This window comes from Gouania willdenowi, chromosome 13 (assembly GCF_900634775.1).
Source record: "Gouania willdenowi chromosome 13, fGouWil2.1, whole genome shotgun sequence".
NCBI lineage: Eukaryota > Metazoa > Chordata > Actinopteri > Blenniiformes > Gobiesocidae > Gouania > Gouania willdenowi.
Genome location: NC_041056.1, coordinates 27,520,399 through 27,537,017, shown reverse-complemented (window position 1 = coordinate 27,537,017; position 16,619 = coordinate 27,520,399). Strand labels below are relative to the sequence as shown.

Sequence of the window (16,619 nt, the reverse complement as noted above, 5' to 3'; positions counted from 1 at the left end):
GTCGATCAGCAGCCCGTGACTGTTTCTGTAACCAAAAGTGAGACGTTCATCCCCTCACACGGTGGGAGACACAAAATGAGACAAGCAGAGAAAAACATAGATGGCGAAAGAACACAATGGAGGTTATTTTTTTTTTTAGAAAGATTGTAAGGCGCAGCTTTGGCTAAAAATGGTTTGTGGCAAAAATGTGACAACAGTATCTCCTCTCATGGTCCACGATAGCACTTGGAAAACTAACTCTATTACTTATATTCAGTGTCAGCCCTACAGAAACAAAAATGGCTGGTGGTATAGTGCATTAAATACAACGCAGCAGCAAAGCAGGGTTACAAAAATCATCTCTGTTTAACTCTTTGCCATCACCTCCAAGGACTCATTACTACAAGCCAATTGTACCCTAAGTCCCGTCTGTGCTTTTCAAAAGCAGAACTTGAAGCGGACTTACCGTCTAAAAGCCAAAGATAACACAGTGACACGTGATGCTTTTTTTTTTTTTTTTTTTTTTGCTGTACTTCTCAACACCTGACCAATAACAGCGCTCAATGCCCTGTGAGGAAATCATGTTATTATCTACAATATCATGCTTTTAGCTGTTTAAGAAGACACTGATAAGGAGGGGCTCATCTGGAGCTCACATTACAACAGCCATGCCCACATCTTGGTGTGATGTGAAAAAAGTTAAGAACAGAGAAGCAGCAAGAATCAGAGATCACTTCTGAAGCTTTTAGAGTTGGCAAACATCTGCGGTCGAAGCCAATACAAGACAATGAGGGGGTCTGTGGTGTAGTCGCTATCTTTTTGTCACATAATCCGTGGCTCATGAAGTGGTAATCTAGGAGCTTTTGCAGTTGTAAATGAAAGTACATTTTTTGGCAGCTTCTTCATCCCACGTTGCCACTTCATTGTGCAAGTTATAGTTCACCAAGTCACTCCGGCTGCAGGGAAGAAAGGCAGGATGGTCAATTAAAAGACAGTGTACATGGCCACAAATGTATGAAAGGTCTATATCTGTTTTGAACAAAGATGTCGTTAATGTTAAAGTGCCCACCTTAAGCTAAATCGACTTTTCTGTGCTTTAAACATCATAAAAGTGCTATATGGGCTTCATACACATGCCCAAAGTGTTTTTTTCATTGATTCCCTCAATCGTTAATTAGAAGGTGATTTGCTCCTTTCTTACTGCAGGGTGAGCCCAAACACCTCGCTCCAATTTGATGACCCGTTCCCACGTTGATGACAAATATGATGCGGCACTGAGCTGGAGAAGCCGTGCCTCCAGGAAGCTATCTGCCGTGATTGACACGCAAACAGACACGCCCACTAAGGTGAGCGTTTCAGCATCCTTCGCGCAGTGCTATGTATGTATTTTCTACAGTCTATGTATGTACCGGTGAACGGCCAGTCAACTCGCTCTGTCTCGTGGTTATAAAGAGTGGGTGGGAGCAGGGCGGGCCGTCCTCTGGCCCTACGTCACTGTACGAGGAGGAAGTCAGTGTCCCGTCCATAGACACGCCCACTCATAAATATGCATAAGTAGGCCGCAAATCAGCCTGTTTGTAGAGTTGCTCAGAAAGTGACTTTTCAGAGGCTGAAACTCTGGAAAACAGGCGAGTTTGGGAAAATAAACCTCAAATACTATGTTTTGGGGTTCTTAGAACAAATGGAGATGGGTGAAAAATAGCATGACATGAGTTTTAAATTTGCTGTTTTTAAAATTTGATGATTTAGATTGTTCCTGAAAAGAGAAAAAAGTTGTTCAAAAGGTCTTTAGATGCTAAACGTACGGTTGTGGAGGAGTGGCTCATTTTGTCAAAGCGAAACTTCAAGTTTGATCTTGGTGATGTCTTGGATTTCCCATCTGCAACAGATTGATAAAGATTATTAAAGATCTTAAAAAAAAAACTAGCAAAATATAAGCTAAGCAACAAACAATGGTTCTAATTTACCTGTGGGACTGCGACACATGATGACTGGGGTACCTGTGACCTGGCTGTCCAGACTGAGGGCGGGGCTAAAGACTAAGGAAGAGGCAGTTAATGGTTGACTGGCCTGTGGGGAGAGAAGCCAGGAATAAAAAAAATGATTTTGGGGTACAGGGTTTTCAGTAAAGTTATTACATTTAAATTTTCAAATGAAATTGCATTTAGTCCACTGAAAACTCTCCCTCTTTTGACATGCCATGTCATTTCAACACATTTTCAGGATATCCCACACACTTCAGTCTCAAAAAATTCTGATTGGAAAACTAAATACTGTAAGTGACTAATAAACAAAAATGTGATTATAAGACACAGAGGCAAGCTACAATGGCCTCATGTAAAGATGTTCAATATCAGCGAGTGGTGAATTAACCCAAAGTTGGGGTCCAAAATAAAAATGAAGAAGTTGCATAAAGAAAAAAAAATTTATATCCCAGAGATCAGATTTTTTCTTACAATTCCATTCTCACAGGCAGTTATGGGCCAATGAAAATAGTAAAATAAAGTATTTTTTTCTGAATTCAAGAGACTGTCACCCAAGAACCAATGCATATACTGTAAGTGATTAATAATTAGTGATTTGAAGATTCTAAAGACTATGGAAGAGGTGGCTAATGGTTGACTGGCCTCTGGGGAGCGAAGCCAGGAAGAAAATGATTTTGGGGTACAGGGTTTTCAGTTAAGTTGTTAGATTTAAATTTTCAAATGAAACTGCATTTAGTCCACTGAAAACTCTCCCTTTTGCTACAATCAATTCCCAGTAAGCAAATGGTCATCTGTCATTTTCTTCTGCTTTGTCTTCCCAACAATTGCCTACAGTGCCTCCTACTGGGAGAAAGCCTCCAAATCAGATTTAACAAATATGACCATCTATTTGCAGTTTAGACAAAGGTAGAAAAAAAATTGAAAACCACACAAAAACATTGTCTTGATTCAGCGCTTATTAAGAAACAAGGCTTTGAGATGTGGAATGTCTGAAATCTGTCAAAATCTAGCAATTTATCCTTCAGCAGTGATGGAGCTTTAATGGGTCATCTCACTAGTGAGGTACTATTGCAGTTAGCTGTCAAAACTATGGCATAGGCTCATTTAAGTTTTGTGTTTAACTTGTGATTATTCCTAGTGTTTTTTTGTTTACAATACTTATCAGCATAATGTTTGTAAATTGATCTAATTTGTTGGAATAACCCATTGGTTTAATGCACATTAAATAGAGACATAAACCACATTTGAACTGCATTGGTTACACAATTTAACACTGAAAGCAGTTTCATCGGTTGGCTACAAGGAAGGAGTATTCGATCGAACCTGGAAAGTAAGTAAGTCAATTATACAGCACTTTTCACAGATAAAAATCACAAAGTGCTTTACAAACAAAGGTGAAATTAAAACAACGGGAGCAACATCACACAGAGGATAATAAAACAGAGGTGAATTTAAAACAACAGGAGTGACATCATAAAAGAATAATAAAAGTTAAAAATCAATTTAACCAAAAGCTGTTTTGAAGGTCTTCAGATGCTTTTTAAAAGAGTCCACACGGCCAAGCTGATGGAGGGACTGGTGCAGGCTATTCCAGAGTCTTGGTGCTACAGCCTGGAACGCCAGATCATCCTGGGTTTTAAAATGAGTCTTGGGGATCTTTAGGAGACCCTGGCCTGAGGACTGAAGGGTAGGGGCACAACAAGTCAGTGATGATGTGTTAAGGGGTCTGACTACGCATTGCACGAAAAGTCAGGACTAACTTTGACTGGAAGCCAATGCAGACTGGATTGAATGGGGGTAATGAGGGCTGTTCTGGGTGCACCAGTCAAAAGTCGGGCAGCAGCATTCTGTACAATCTGAAGTCCCTTCAGAGTCGACTCCGGGTCGTCAATTCCGACCTCCGAGGTAAATGCGTTTCATTCAGTAAGCTCAGAAAACATGACTGGCCAGAGTAATCTGATGTTTGTTTTGATATTTTTCAAGCAGCAAAAATGCCTGCTGGGGAAAACGTCCTACACTTTAAGTATGACTTGAACGCACCAGCGAGGGGAATCCTGCATGCATCATTGAACCATAGACTGTAGAAAGAATGCCAAATTAGACGCCACATGAAAGTGAAAGTTGAGGAGAAAGTGACTGTTTACATATACCAGTGTCACGGTCTGAGTTTACCTCGTACTGAGATAGATTATGAGCATATATGCGCATGCAACCCTAACCCTAACCTTAACCTTAACCTTAACCTCATCAAATAAACTAATAAAACACGTGTTCACTTTTAAAACAAAAATAAACAAAACTGAATTATTACTTTTTTTTAGCAAAAATTCATTTTCCGGTAGTGCATGCTCATAATTGATCTCAGTATGAGGTAAACTCAGACCTTGACACCAGTGTGCGCTCCCATTTTGCTAAAATGTCATTCCAACGGACTCGGGCTGCTTGGATCCTGCCCGAATTCCTGTGTCGGGGTCATAAGCCCAAGGGCCTTTTCCGATTTGTTTTTTTCGTATTTCTCCGGGTTCCGAGTTCAATTGAGTACAGCATAAGAAAACATTTATGTAAATGCAAACGCTCAGTCTACACAAATCCAGATGTATGAACACATACTGTGCTTAAAGTGTTTTATACTCACTGCTTCAAGTTCTTCTAGAGCTTCTGTTTCTCCTGTGGTGCTGCTGAAGCTGCTGGTGCTCGATGAAGAGCGAGAAATGTTGGGCCTTCCACTGCTGCACTCCTTCATTTTGACAAATGGCCTGTTGCAAACGAAACAGGAGACTCACTTTAAACAGATATAGTCCCACAGGAACATTTAAAAAAGCTGCATCTTTAACGTACATCCATGCAATGCCCTGTATGTCATTTTCATTTATGTTTTTACCTCCAGTATTTCTGTATTACACTAAATTTCAGATATTTTTCAGATGCTTTTTCAGATATGGGTCATTCCATGCCATTTCAACACATTTTCAGGACATCCCACACACTTCGGTCTCAAAAAATTCTGAATCAGTGACTGATGAACAAAACATGTTAATAAGACACAGAAGCAAGCTACAAAATGGCCTCATACAAAGATTTTCAATATCGGCGATTGGTGAATTAACCCAAAGATATAAAGAAAAAATGTTTTATATCCCAAGAAAGAGTCATCTTTATACTATGAATTACAACAGAGATCTGATTTTTTCTTACAATTACATTCTCACAGGCAGTTATGGGCCAATGAAAATAGTAAAAAAAAAAAGTATTTTTTTCTGAATTCAAGAGACTGTCACCCAAGAACCAATGCATATATGTGATTAATAATTACTGATTTGAACATTCTATGTACATAACTCAAGGGTGCTCAAATTACAGAGAGATGAGGCATATGCAAAGTTGTTTACTGAAGGCCCAAACATTTTTCAGCCCGAAACCCCGACAAACATTTTTCCAATTTTGAGGGGCTGCCATGCCCACCATATAGGATGTATAGCAGATATTTTAGTATATTCTGAGAAAGTAGGTAGAGCTGTATTGTGATATTGGAAGCTGAAAATGGAAGAAAAATAAGGACGAGCAAAAATCAACACGTACACACCTCCCTAAATAAGCCATATCTCAAAAAGTATTGATCCAATCTAACCAAATATTCACAGTGTGCCTATTGAACAATCACAGAACAATTCGTAAAATTCCAGAATTTTTCAGACCAAAGTGTGTGGGCCATTTGTGAAATGTCATGGAATGACCCATATTATTGTTCTCACCTTTCTTTGTTTGGACAGATCTCAGGTGAGCTGGGATTGGACGACGTCTCAGACCTCACCTCCTGTGACAGCGAGCAGGTCTCTGTCGGCTTTTGATCACTGCAGAGGTCATTGTTCAAGTTTACTTATGAAGTCATCCACATGATCACAAATCACAGGCGGGTGATATCTGAAGTAGTGATGGTACCAAACATTCTAGACACAAACCTGCGAGTGTGTTTGTCTGAAGGGATTTCTGTGCTGGAGTGGAGTCGAGGGAAGAGACCAGAGCGTCGTTTCACTGGGCTCTTCAGAGGAGACTTGGCCGACAGCACAGGAGGCTGAAGGAACACGTGATAAATAACATATAAAGGACATCCATATTTCCAAAGTTCTTTATCTGAACAATTATGTCCCAGTGCTTGGAAAATAAGTCTATACTATTGCACACACAAAAACAAACACCAAATCAAATAAAGCTCAAAACCCATAAAACATGACTTTATCCCAAAGTGTTGCATTTATGTTGTATGTTTAAAATATGTAATACTCTATAAGTGCTGCAGTAGGGCTGGGCAAAAAAAATCGATTCAATTGATGTATCGAGTTTGTAGCTAAAAACGATTTTTATTTAGCAAATTTCACTTATTTATTTATTTTCCATCACAGACTTTTTTGTGTTTCGTCCTTGCGGGTTGCCGTAGTCAGAGATGTCCAAAGTGCAGTGAGGAACACAAGTTGAAGGAATTCAGTGAAGTTATTTACTTTATGTTATTTTATTTTTATTTTTATTTTGTTAGTTGGTCCTCTTAAATCCTAAAGCTTGAAATTGTTGAATGACGTGCCTCATTTACTGTTTTATTTTGGGATCGTTCTATGCATTTTAACTTTTGACAATATATCTGATGTCTGCAGTCATTTTTAAGTGCACTGAAAAAAAAAATTGAAAATTGAATTGAAACTCGAATTTTTCTTTAAAAAAATCGGTGATTTTTTTTAGGCAAAATCGTGCCCAGCCCTAGGCTGCGGTAAACAAATATTGAACTATTCATTTTCTGTTCAGTTAATATGATTAAAAAGTTGCACATTTGACAGTAATTTAACTGTATTAATCAATAAACAATGAAATTGACATTGAAGTCATTATTGTTGAAATTGCATATAACATAAATACAGTCAAATATCTGAATGTTGTTCAATACATTAATATACATAATGTTTATCATTAGTAATATTTTGTTAATAATTCCTAATAATTACAGCTATCTATTGAAAGTAATACAATTGTAAATACTTGTGTATATGTGGACAGATGAATGTATAGTGGATCACGTGAATTGTACAATTATATAGATATAAATCAATGAATTTTCTGTGTGTATATATATATATATATATATATATATATATACTGTATATATTATAAATAGGCATATATTATAAAAAGATGATATGTATAGTACTAGATATTATAAGATCATACAAGTATATAGTTCCTCCTACTCCTTTTCGAACATGTGTAGGCTTCATGAGCAGTATTTTGTACCATTTGTTCTCGCTTTGCTTTCTTTCATTATTATTACATTTTGTTTCATTGTGAGATATACTGCTGTTGTGTTCATGTTTGAAATAAAATAGAATAAAATCAAATCAAATCAAATCAAATCATAATCACTTGTCCATATTTTGAGACTCCAGAAAACTTCCCATGCCAACATAACATCGACATCATCACAGAAACATGCACACAAGTCCCCGGTTTCATTGTGAAAGATTCTTCATATCAAAAAATATTCCTTGTATTTACCCCAGCAACGTAATTAGCAGCACCTGTGCACATAACCAAAGAGATGGCCGACTTTTATCCCAGTGGGGGCCACAAAAATGTGATTGTCTGATCAATGACCAATCTGTGCATTAATACTGAAAAGAACTATGGGTTTTGTGCATTTCTGGAGTCATTTTGTGTGTTTTTGAGGCATATTTTTTTTTTATATTTGGTGTATTTTTTGTGTGTTGATGTCATAAAATGAATGTGGCCTTCCAACAATTGTGGTATATTGAATTTTTCATTTCAACAGAAAAATTGCTTTTACATTATTTTTGTTGTAAAACTTCACCAAAGTATCTTAACTATACAGTAATGTAATATATCCAGGGAATATATACATATATCCAAGGATATATTGGATATATACTCCTTTTAGATTTGAGTCAAATTTGACCATGATTGAAATGGAAAATTTGCTGTTTTCTTACTGTTTTGAACTATCCATCCTCTCTGTGCTTTTACTGCTTTTCTACTCACGGTGAATGTACTCTTTGTGCATTCACTGGTGCTCTGTGGTAGACCTCCTCCACTGAGGCTGGCAGGGACCCCTCCACCCACCCCTGGGCTCCTGTGGCGGTGAGAACCCACCATAGTCTCCATGGAGTGGCTCCTCACTCGCATGGCTCTCTGAAGCATCATGGGTACAAAAAAGTGGGTAAAAAGAGAAAGAGAAAAAAGCTTTAGAGGAATGCCATTAATTGTTATTACAGAATGTAACCACCAGAGGGCGCAGTTCATTATGAAAGAGAGAGTAGTGGTGGCACAGATCCAAGTATTTGATCAAACTCATGATTCTCAATAAAAAGTTTATTTCATCTTTAATTTAGTTTAATTCACAAATATATTTATCTTTTGTTTCAAACTGAATTTTTTTTTTATCATAAACTTATGCTCTCAACAAAAAAGAAACAAACACCGTTAATTAAATTGTTATTATTTTTTTTTTTATTTTGAGTGCGTTTACATGTTTGCTGCGAGGTAATAATAAACAGCAAATGCCACGACAGCGACGAGAAGTGCACCCCCTGGGGTTGTCTGCAGAAAGTTCATTTTAGCGTGCAACGTTGCCTGCAACGAGTAGGAAAAACAGACGGTTAAATTAGTCACACAGTTATCATCAACTCACACAGCGACGGATTTAATTGCATTTTTTTCTTTTATTGGGTTTTTGCTATCAGTAATCATTTGGCTGGCATTACTTCAGTCAGTGCAAGGAAAACGTGGAAGGATAAAAGAAAAATACTGACAGTCACATACATAAAGGCTGTTTTAGAAATGTCATAACGTAATACTCAAAATGAGTATGTAGTGTGTTCACATTAGATAGTATGGAAAGATTGAGTAAGCAATACCCAGATGTATATATCAGCAGTTACTGGAAACATATTTTTTTATATATTTGTATTACAATATTACTGTTTTTTTTAAAAATGTAACTGAGTTACACTATTAAATTTACACTAATTATTATGATAATCTTTTTTTCCGCAAATAATTGCAAACAGTGAGAAAACAAAGCAAATATGCACTTAAATTAAATATGCATGTAACATGAGTTACTTTAATTGTAACTAGTAATATATTACCACTTTTCACTTTTGTAATGAGTTACACTACAGAGTTACTTCAAAAAGGATTATATTCCTGTAAATTATTACAAAAATAACTAGTTACTTCCAACACTGTATATCAGGACATTTTTCAAGTATGCACGGTGGGCACACTAGTCATACTCAACTGGTCCGTGATGCATTGCGAGCGGAATGTAAAAACTTCCTGGGACCGCCTTCAAGCTAAAAGTCAAACATTCCTTTTTCAAAACAAAAGCACCCATTCTTGTTTTCCATTCGTTTTTAACAATTTTGGAAATAGAGCTCTTGTTTTGAAGTTAACTAATAGTATATAGTAGAAGAGTGTTTCTCGAACTCTTATTCCTGAATCCAACCTTGTCAGACGACAAAATGTTGCTTAAATACTATGAAAAACAAGTATAGGACATAATGATGGAATGATTGAGTGATAACACACTTTTTAAAGAGTCGAACTTTGTCAAATAATCCCTGATAGCACACATACATCTCGCCGACGTTGGCACGATGAATGAAGTTGAATAGGCGAGACGTATTATGGAGAGCGTTTGCTCATTGGCCAGACGTCGCGGACACATCGGCGTTTGACCGATGTTTGGATGATGGATTAAAAGATGCTCAGCGCGGCCTCTCTACAGCTTCTATTAACCTTTATTTAGCTCAGATCATTCAATTACTATAAACATTTCCATATCCATAGTCGAGTATTTACTTAAATCTGATAGGAATATGGCAATATCACAACAACAACAACAACAACAACAAAAACAATATACTATCACTAAATAGCTTATTATGTGTGGACAAAATAAAGAGAAACAGTTCATGATCATACATGTATTTTCAGCAGCATTGCCAAAAGAGCCCCAGCACAAAAACAGCTTCATGGAAGTGACATTTTACAGTTCAACAATTTTATAAATGGTATCATCGATTAGGGAGTAAAAAAAAAAAAAATGACGCATGAGGAGTAGAATGCCGACGCACGATCTGAGGCCAACATCTGCGAATGAAATGAAACAGTATTTAATGGCTCCTGAATAGATTTATTTCTATAGTTTTCATCATTTCTAGTGTTCTCATCAAGATCACTTTTATCATTAATCTGATTATCATTTTTAACTCAAAAAACTAAACATTTTAAAACCCCATATTTGTAATGTTTTCTTTTGTTAATTTTTCTCTCTCTCTCTTAAGTACCGCCTGCAGTGCCATTGCATACCCCTAGAGGTGCACGTACCCCCATTTGAGAAACACTGACAATATATGCTCATTGAGTGTGTTGTACGTTAGTATGCAATTTCAAACAGAGCCCTAAGAGTTGCCGCCTACACACCCACACACACACACACACACACACACACACACACACACACACACACACACACACACACACACACACACACACAGGGAAAAATGTAGAAGCTGAAGGATTTCCAGCTGCAATAGAATGCGTTAACACTTCATATGATCATGCAGACTTGTGACATTTGGCTGACCTACAGTCAGAAAAACTGTACACTCCTGTGCTATAATGACATGGATTATATAAATGCCACACAGCTGGGAAAAAAAAAAAAATTGCAAGACGGGCTTCTGTTAAGGCTCATGCTCACCTTAAAAGATTCAAGTAGGCCACCATGTCCTCCATTCTCCAGTTTATCCTCCTCTCCCAGTTGGCCCAGACCCAGTGTGGCCTGACTCTGTCTGTGCAGCTCATCGTGGAGGTTGTCGAGCAGGGCGGCCCGAGTTCGTCCCTGACACCGTTTAAAACACAAATAATAAATAAATGTCATACAGAGCATCGGGGGGGTGACTGTGGGCAACTCCTACAGTGATGATGATTGAAGGTGTGCTGCGGTATTGGTCACCTCCAGCTTGGCAAATTTGTCGGATTTGTAGCAGGCGTTTTCAGCATTGATCAGTTTTGTCAGGAGAAAGTCTCGGAACTCTGGACCCTGTGAGAAAGAGCAAAGATGCTAAGGTTATATGATGACCTGGAAGCATGGAAGGGAAAAAAATGACCTTTTTTATTTAAGTAGAACACTTCACTGTTGAATAATTTTCACAAGTGTGTGATCGTGAGCATAAACCTCTGTAATGTATCATAATTGTCCTTCTGAGTCAAGACTCTTGTACTGTATGTAAATCTAGCAGGAGAGGATAAAAACCCACTTCAATTCACCTTTCATACAGTTTTATATTACATACTCTTGCCGACTTTTTCTCTTTAAAAGAAAAAAAAACCAACTGTGTGAACTTAGACATACATTAATTTTCATGAGATGAATGCATAATTTAGTAGATTAAAGACGGGAAAGACATTTTCTCCATTTCAAGGACGTCGATTTGAGCTCGGCCTGCTCGAAAAAGCAGTTATTTGTGTTAAAAATGAACTCTTACACTCCATATTGTAATAAAACATGAACTAAAGCAACGAAGCACGGTTTTTCCAACTCATGTATTCAAACCCAGACAATGGATCATGAATTTGTTTACAGGGAGTAATTTGTCTGGGACTAAAAGTCATGTGCTTTTATTTTGAAGAAAATATATGTTGATGTTTATTAGTATCTTGTCTTTGCTTCCATTACATTTATTTCTGTGGATAAATGTTAACTTCAATCAAATACATGCATTTTAAATTTTTTTTAATGTTTTATTTTTTTACATGTATTTACTGAATGAAATACCTTTAGAGAGCCAGTATTATGATGGCGCACTCCTCACCTTTTTGAAGACTGCTGGGTTTGGAAGAGGTGGTCCAAAGGGAGGGACATCTTCTCGTGCTGTGACAGATACCTGCAATTGGGGAAATCAAAGAACTGGGTTTTAAATTTGCATATAAGGAAAACTCATTCAAAAAATGAAAGAATAGGGCTCCTAAAGTCATTAGGAAACTTAACCAAAGGGGAGTTTGTCATGCCTGGGTTAATGGTTTATTAGCAAAATTAAAATGATGTAAATATGGGGTTTGGCACCGACAGACCCCCCCGACCCTGAATAGGAATAAGTGGTTCTGAAAATGAATGAATGAATGAATAAATATGGGGTAACATGTACATGTTTTTAATGTTTTGGTAAAATGTTTGAAACAGGATAAACAAATTTACAAACGTCAAGTTGCCCCTTATTTTAGTCGCCCATGTTTCCAAATGTGTTTATTTTTGTCAAGATAAAAAATATCAAAATATCTTTAGTCTAACAACTTTTAAATATTTATCATCCATTCATCTGTCCATCCATCCATCCATCCATCCATCCATCCATCCATCAATACCCATCCCCACCTCTTTTTAGTGTATACATTGGTGGAGGAAAAGTATTATGTGTGTGGTGGTGCATGGGGGATATTACACCAAGTAAAATTGGTATGTCATTTAAATATGGAATCAGAACAGTATCATAATGAATGAACTCTTGCAGGATTTTTCGCAAATACATATTTTATGCAAACTTGAAATATAAATTCTGAAATGCACACGCTCTACTTCACAAATATTATTTTGAGGCACACTTGTAATATAAATCCACAGATAATGTGAATTGCTGAATGTGCATTTATAAACTGCTTCTGTGCATTTGTGAGAGAAATCTGAGCGGTGAATTTTGAGACTGCATGCATGTGCATTTGTGAAAAACCCAGCAATCATTCATTATGATACTGTTCTGATTCCATATTTAAAAGTACACTAAGTAACAACAAAAACAGACAATGACACATTAAAGCAACACATATACAAAATTACTCCAAAGGCAGCAGATAATGTCATCATGGAGGTGGTGATCGGGTGGGGGGGTTCAGTGGGTGACTTGGGGTGTGTTCATGTGGATGGTGGCAGAGGGAAAGAAGCTGTTTTTGTGTCTGGAGGTTCTGGTCCTGATGGACCGAAACCTCCTTCCAGAAGGGAGAGATTGAAACAGTTTATGACCGGGGTGGGAGGGGTCGGCCACAATCTTTCCTGCACGCCTCAAAATCCTGGAGGCGTACAGGTCCTGGAGGGAGGGCAGATTGCAGCCGATGACCTTCTCCGCAGAGTGGATGATACGCTGCAGTCTGGCCTTGTCCTTGGCCGTAGCTGCAGCGTACCAGATGGTGATGGAGGAGCAGAGGATGGACTGGATGATGGAGCTGTAGAAGTTCACCATCATCTTTGTTGGCAGACTGAACTTCTTCAGCTGCTGCAGGAAGTACATCCTCTGCTGAGCTTTTTTGATAAGGGAGCTGATGTTCAGCTCCCACTTGAGGTCCTGAGTGATGATGGTCCCCAGGAAGCAGAAGTACTCCACAGAGCTCACTGTAGAGTCTCCCAGGGTGAGGGGGGTGAGGGGGGCTGAGTTCTTCCTGAAGTCTGCTATCATCTCCACTGTCTTTAAAGCGTTGAGCTCCAGGTTGTTCTGGCTGCACCAGGACACCAGCCGGTCTGTCTCCCACCTGTAGTCAGACTCGTCTCCATCAGAGATGAGACCGATGATGGTCGTGTCGTCTGCAAACTTCAGGAGTTTGACCGACTGGTGAGAGGAGGTGCAGCTGTTGGTGTACAGGGAGAAGAGCAGAGGAGAAAGAACACAGCCCTGAGGAGATCCAGTGCTGATGGTCCGGGGAGAAGAGATGGTTTTTCCCAGCTTCACGTGCTGCTTCCTGTCAGACAGAAAGTCTGTGATCCACTTGCAGGTGGAGTCTGGCACGTTCAGCTGGGAAAGCTTGTCCTGAAGGAGAGCTGGGTTTATAGTGTTGAAAGCAGAGCTGAAGTCCACAAACAGGATCCTGGCGTAGGAGCCTGGGGAGTCCAGGTGCTGGAGGATGAAGTGGAGAGCCAGGTTTACAGCATCGTCTACAGACCTGTTGGATCTATAGGCAAACTGCAGGGGGTCCAGGTGGGGGTCGGTGATGTCCGTGATGTGGGAGAGCATGAGGCGTTCAAAGGACTTCATGACCACAGATGTCAGAGCGACGGGTCTGTAGTCATTAAGTCCTGTGATCCTCAGCTTTTTAGGGACAGGAAAGATGGTGGAGACCTTAAAACAGGCTGGTACGGTGCATGTCTCCAGTGAGGTGTTAAAAATGTCTCTGAACACTGGAGACAGCTGATGAGCACAGTGCTTTAAGGTGGAAGGAGAGACAGAGTCCTGAAAAGTCTATTTACATCTCTCTCTTTGATGAAGAAAGGTGTCTCTGTGGGAGGGGGGGAGGAGGGGGGGAAGATAGGGGAGAGAGCCTCTGTAAGCAACTGTGGTGAGACTGTAGCTTTGATGTGGGGGGTGAAGGTGTTGGAGTGAGGCTGGTCAGAGGTGTGAGGGGGGATGGAGTCAGGTCTGTCCCATTGTCTGTCAAATCTACAATAGAAGTTAGATAGATAGATAGATAGATACTTTATTCATCTCCAAGAGAAATTCACAATTCATCTCCAAGAGAAATTCACATCCAAGAGAAATTCAGACTGTTGGCCAGGCAGAGGTCAATAGCAGCAGCAGGGGCTCTGGGCTTGTAGTTTGTAATTTGCCTGAGCCCTCTCCAGACAGAAGCCGAGTCATTCGCAGAGAACTGATGTTGTAGCTTCTCTGAGTACAAATGTTTGGCTTTTCTCACCTCCTTTCCAAATGTGTACTTCGACTCTCTGTACCTGGCTCTGTCTCCACTCCTGAAAGCGTCCTCTTTGTCTGCCCTCAGTCCTCTGAGCTTAGCTGTGAACCAGGGTTTGTCATTGTTATAACTCACCCTGGTCTTTGATGGAATGCAGCTGTCCTCACAGAAGCTGATGTAGGACGTCACAGCGTCTGTAAACTCATCCAGAGAACTGTTCGCAGACCTGAAAACATCCCAGTCAGTACAGTCCAAACACTCCTGGAGTTTCTCCACTGCTTCACTGGTCCACTGTTTAGATTCCTTCACCACAGGTTTACAGAGCTTCAGCCTCTGTCTGTATGAAGGAATCAGGTGGGCCATCAAATGGTCCGATAGGCCCAGTGCAGCACGGGAAACGGCGTGATAAGCACTGCTTAGTGTGGTGTAACAGTGATCCAGTGTCTTCTCCTCTCTGGTCGGACATTTAATTAATTGTCTATATTTGGGGAGCTGGTGTGAGGGGTCCCCTTTATTAAAGTCACCAAGCACAATGATAAAAGAGTCCGGGTAGGTCCGCTCCATGCACAGGATCTGGTCGGCGAGTGTGCGCTGTGCCTCACACACATCAGCTGACGGTGGGATGTACACACCAACCAGGATGAATGAAGCGAACTCACGGGGGGAATAGAAGGGTTTGCTGTTGATAATAAAGGATTCCAGGTGAGGAGAGCAGTGCTGAAGGATCACTGTCACGTCGTTACACCAGTTGCTGTTCACATAAAAGCAGATTCCTCCACCTTTCCTCTTCCCGGTGAGCTCCGCGTCTCGGTCCGCTCTGTGAAGTTGGAAGCCGGCCAACTGCAGCGCAGAGTCCGGTACCGCTCCACACAGCCAAATGGCCAAATGTTCTTGAGACTCGTACCATTTGTTATCATAATTGTGTCATTTTTATGATGTAAATTGAGGGAGCAAAAGTAGTATCGGCTCCAAATATCGGCCCAAGAAAATCGGCGGTCCGTATTGGTCATTGGCTAAGACTGATGGAAAAAAAAATTGGTATCGGCATCTACCATCAAAAAATCCATATCGGTCGATCCCTAGACAAAAGCCTTTGTTTTTTTCCTGTATTGATGCTCAGATTGCTCATTATTCTACATGCTGACATGAATGACGGTAATGTGGCCCTTGATTCACGCAGTCATCTTTCAAATTGTTGATTAGCTTGTAGTCTGTATTTGGGCCAGTTACAAGTTTTGGTAAGTCTAGAGGTGAAACTCGGGGGCAATATACAGTACCATATGATATCCCCCTGATCTTCATTTTTGTTTGCTGCCTATAAATATTTATTTACCAGTGTTCTCCTGGTATTAACAGTCACTAAACCACTTGTTTATGTATTGAAAAGTATACACAAAAATGTAAGTGTCTCACACACTGTGTACCTTGTATGTTGTCTGTTCTGTACAGGGGTTCTCAGGCTGAACCAGCAGATAGGCATGTAAAAAGTTGGAGGCGATCATGTCGGGAACGAACGGTGTTGGCTCCTCTTGAAAGACTGCAGCCACAATGTCATTACCTATGTGCCTTTTCCTCTGGAGCTGAGAACAAAAGGAGAATTATTCATTCATTACATTTATTTGTGGTTTTAGGGAGCAGAATAAAATCCTAGTTTATCTGTAGTCATTTGTGTTCTTGATAAAAGGCAAAAACTACTTATTTAAAAAAAGCTGCACATATCAGATAATTTTAGATCGAGGCTGTCATACATACTGTAGTTCATAGTTTGATCTTTTATATTAGCAATAATTTGCATAATAATTTTTTTTTCAGGGCAAATATGAACAAATTCATTATATAGAAAGTATTTAGTAATTTTTACCAGCTTTTCAGTCACACCTTAATGGGGGGAGGGGGAAGAAAGAAAACTTACAAAAGTTT

General features: G+C 39.4%; 1 protein-coding gene across 10 annotated transcripts in view; it reads right to left on the bottom strand.

Annotated features, from left to right (window-relative positions):
• Positions 1-379: 379 nt before the first annotated feature.
• rap1gap2a (RAP1 GTPase activating protein 2a) overlaps positions 380-16,619 on the bottom strand; it is a 140,280-nt gene continuing 124,040 nt past the window's right edge. For 8 of the 10 annotated variants that reach the window (XM_028463848.1, XM_028463847.1, XM_028463850.1 and 5 more), the window contains 11 exons: positions 16,124-16,279; positions 11,846-11,917; positions 10,987-11,073; positions 10,732-10,872; positions 8,004-8,153; positions 5,924-6,036; positions 5,717-5,815; positions 4,600-4,720; positions 1,947-2,049; positions 1,785-1,858; positions 380-935 (listed from right to left, as the gene is read on the bottom strand). In XM_028463848.1, coding sequence (XP_028319649.1) covers positions 927-935; positions 1,785-1,858; positions 1,947-2,049; positions 4,600-4,720; positions 5,717-5,815; positions 5,924-6,036; positions 8,004-8,153; positions 10,732-10,872; positions 10,987-11,073; positions 11,846-11,917; positions 16,124-16,279 — 1,125 coding nt within the window. In that variant the 3' untranslated portion in view covers positions 380-926. The remainder of the gene's footprint in view (positions 936-1,784; positions 1,859-1,946; positions 2,050-4,599; positions 4,721-5,716; positions 5,816-5,923; positions 6,037-8,003; positions 8,154-10,731; positions 10,873-10,986; positions 11,074-11,845; positions 11,918-16,123; positions 16,280-16,619) is intronic. The other 2 variants (XM_028463849.1, XM_028463851.1) reach the window with 2 other exon arrangements.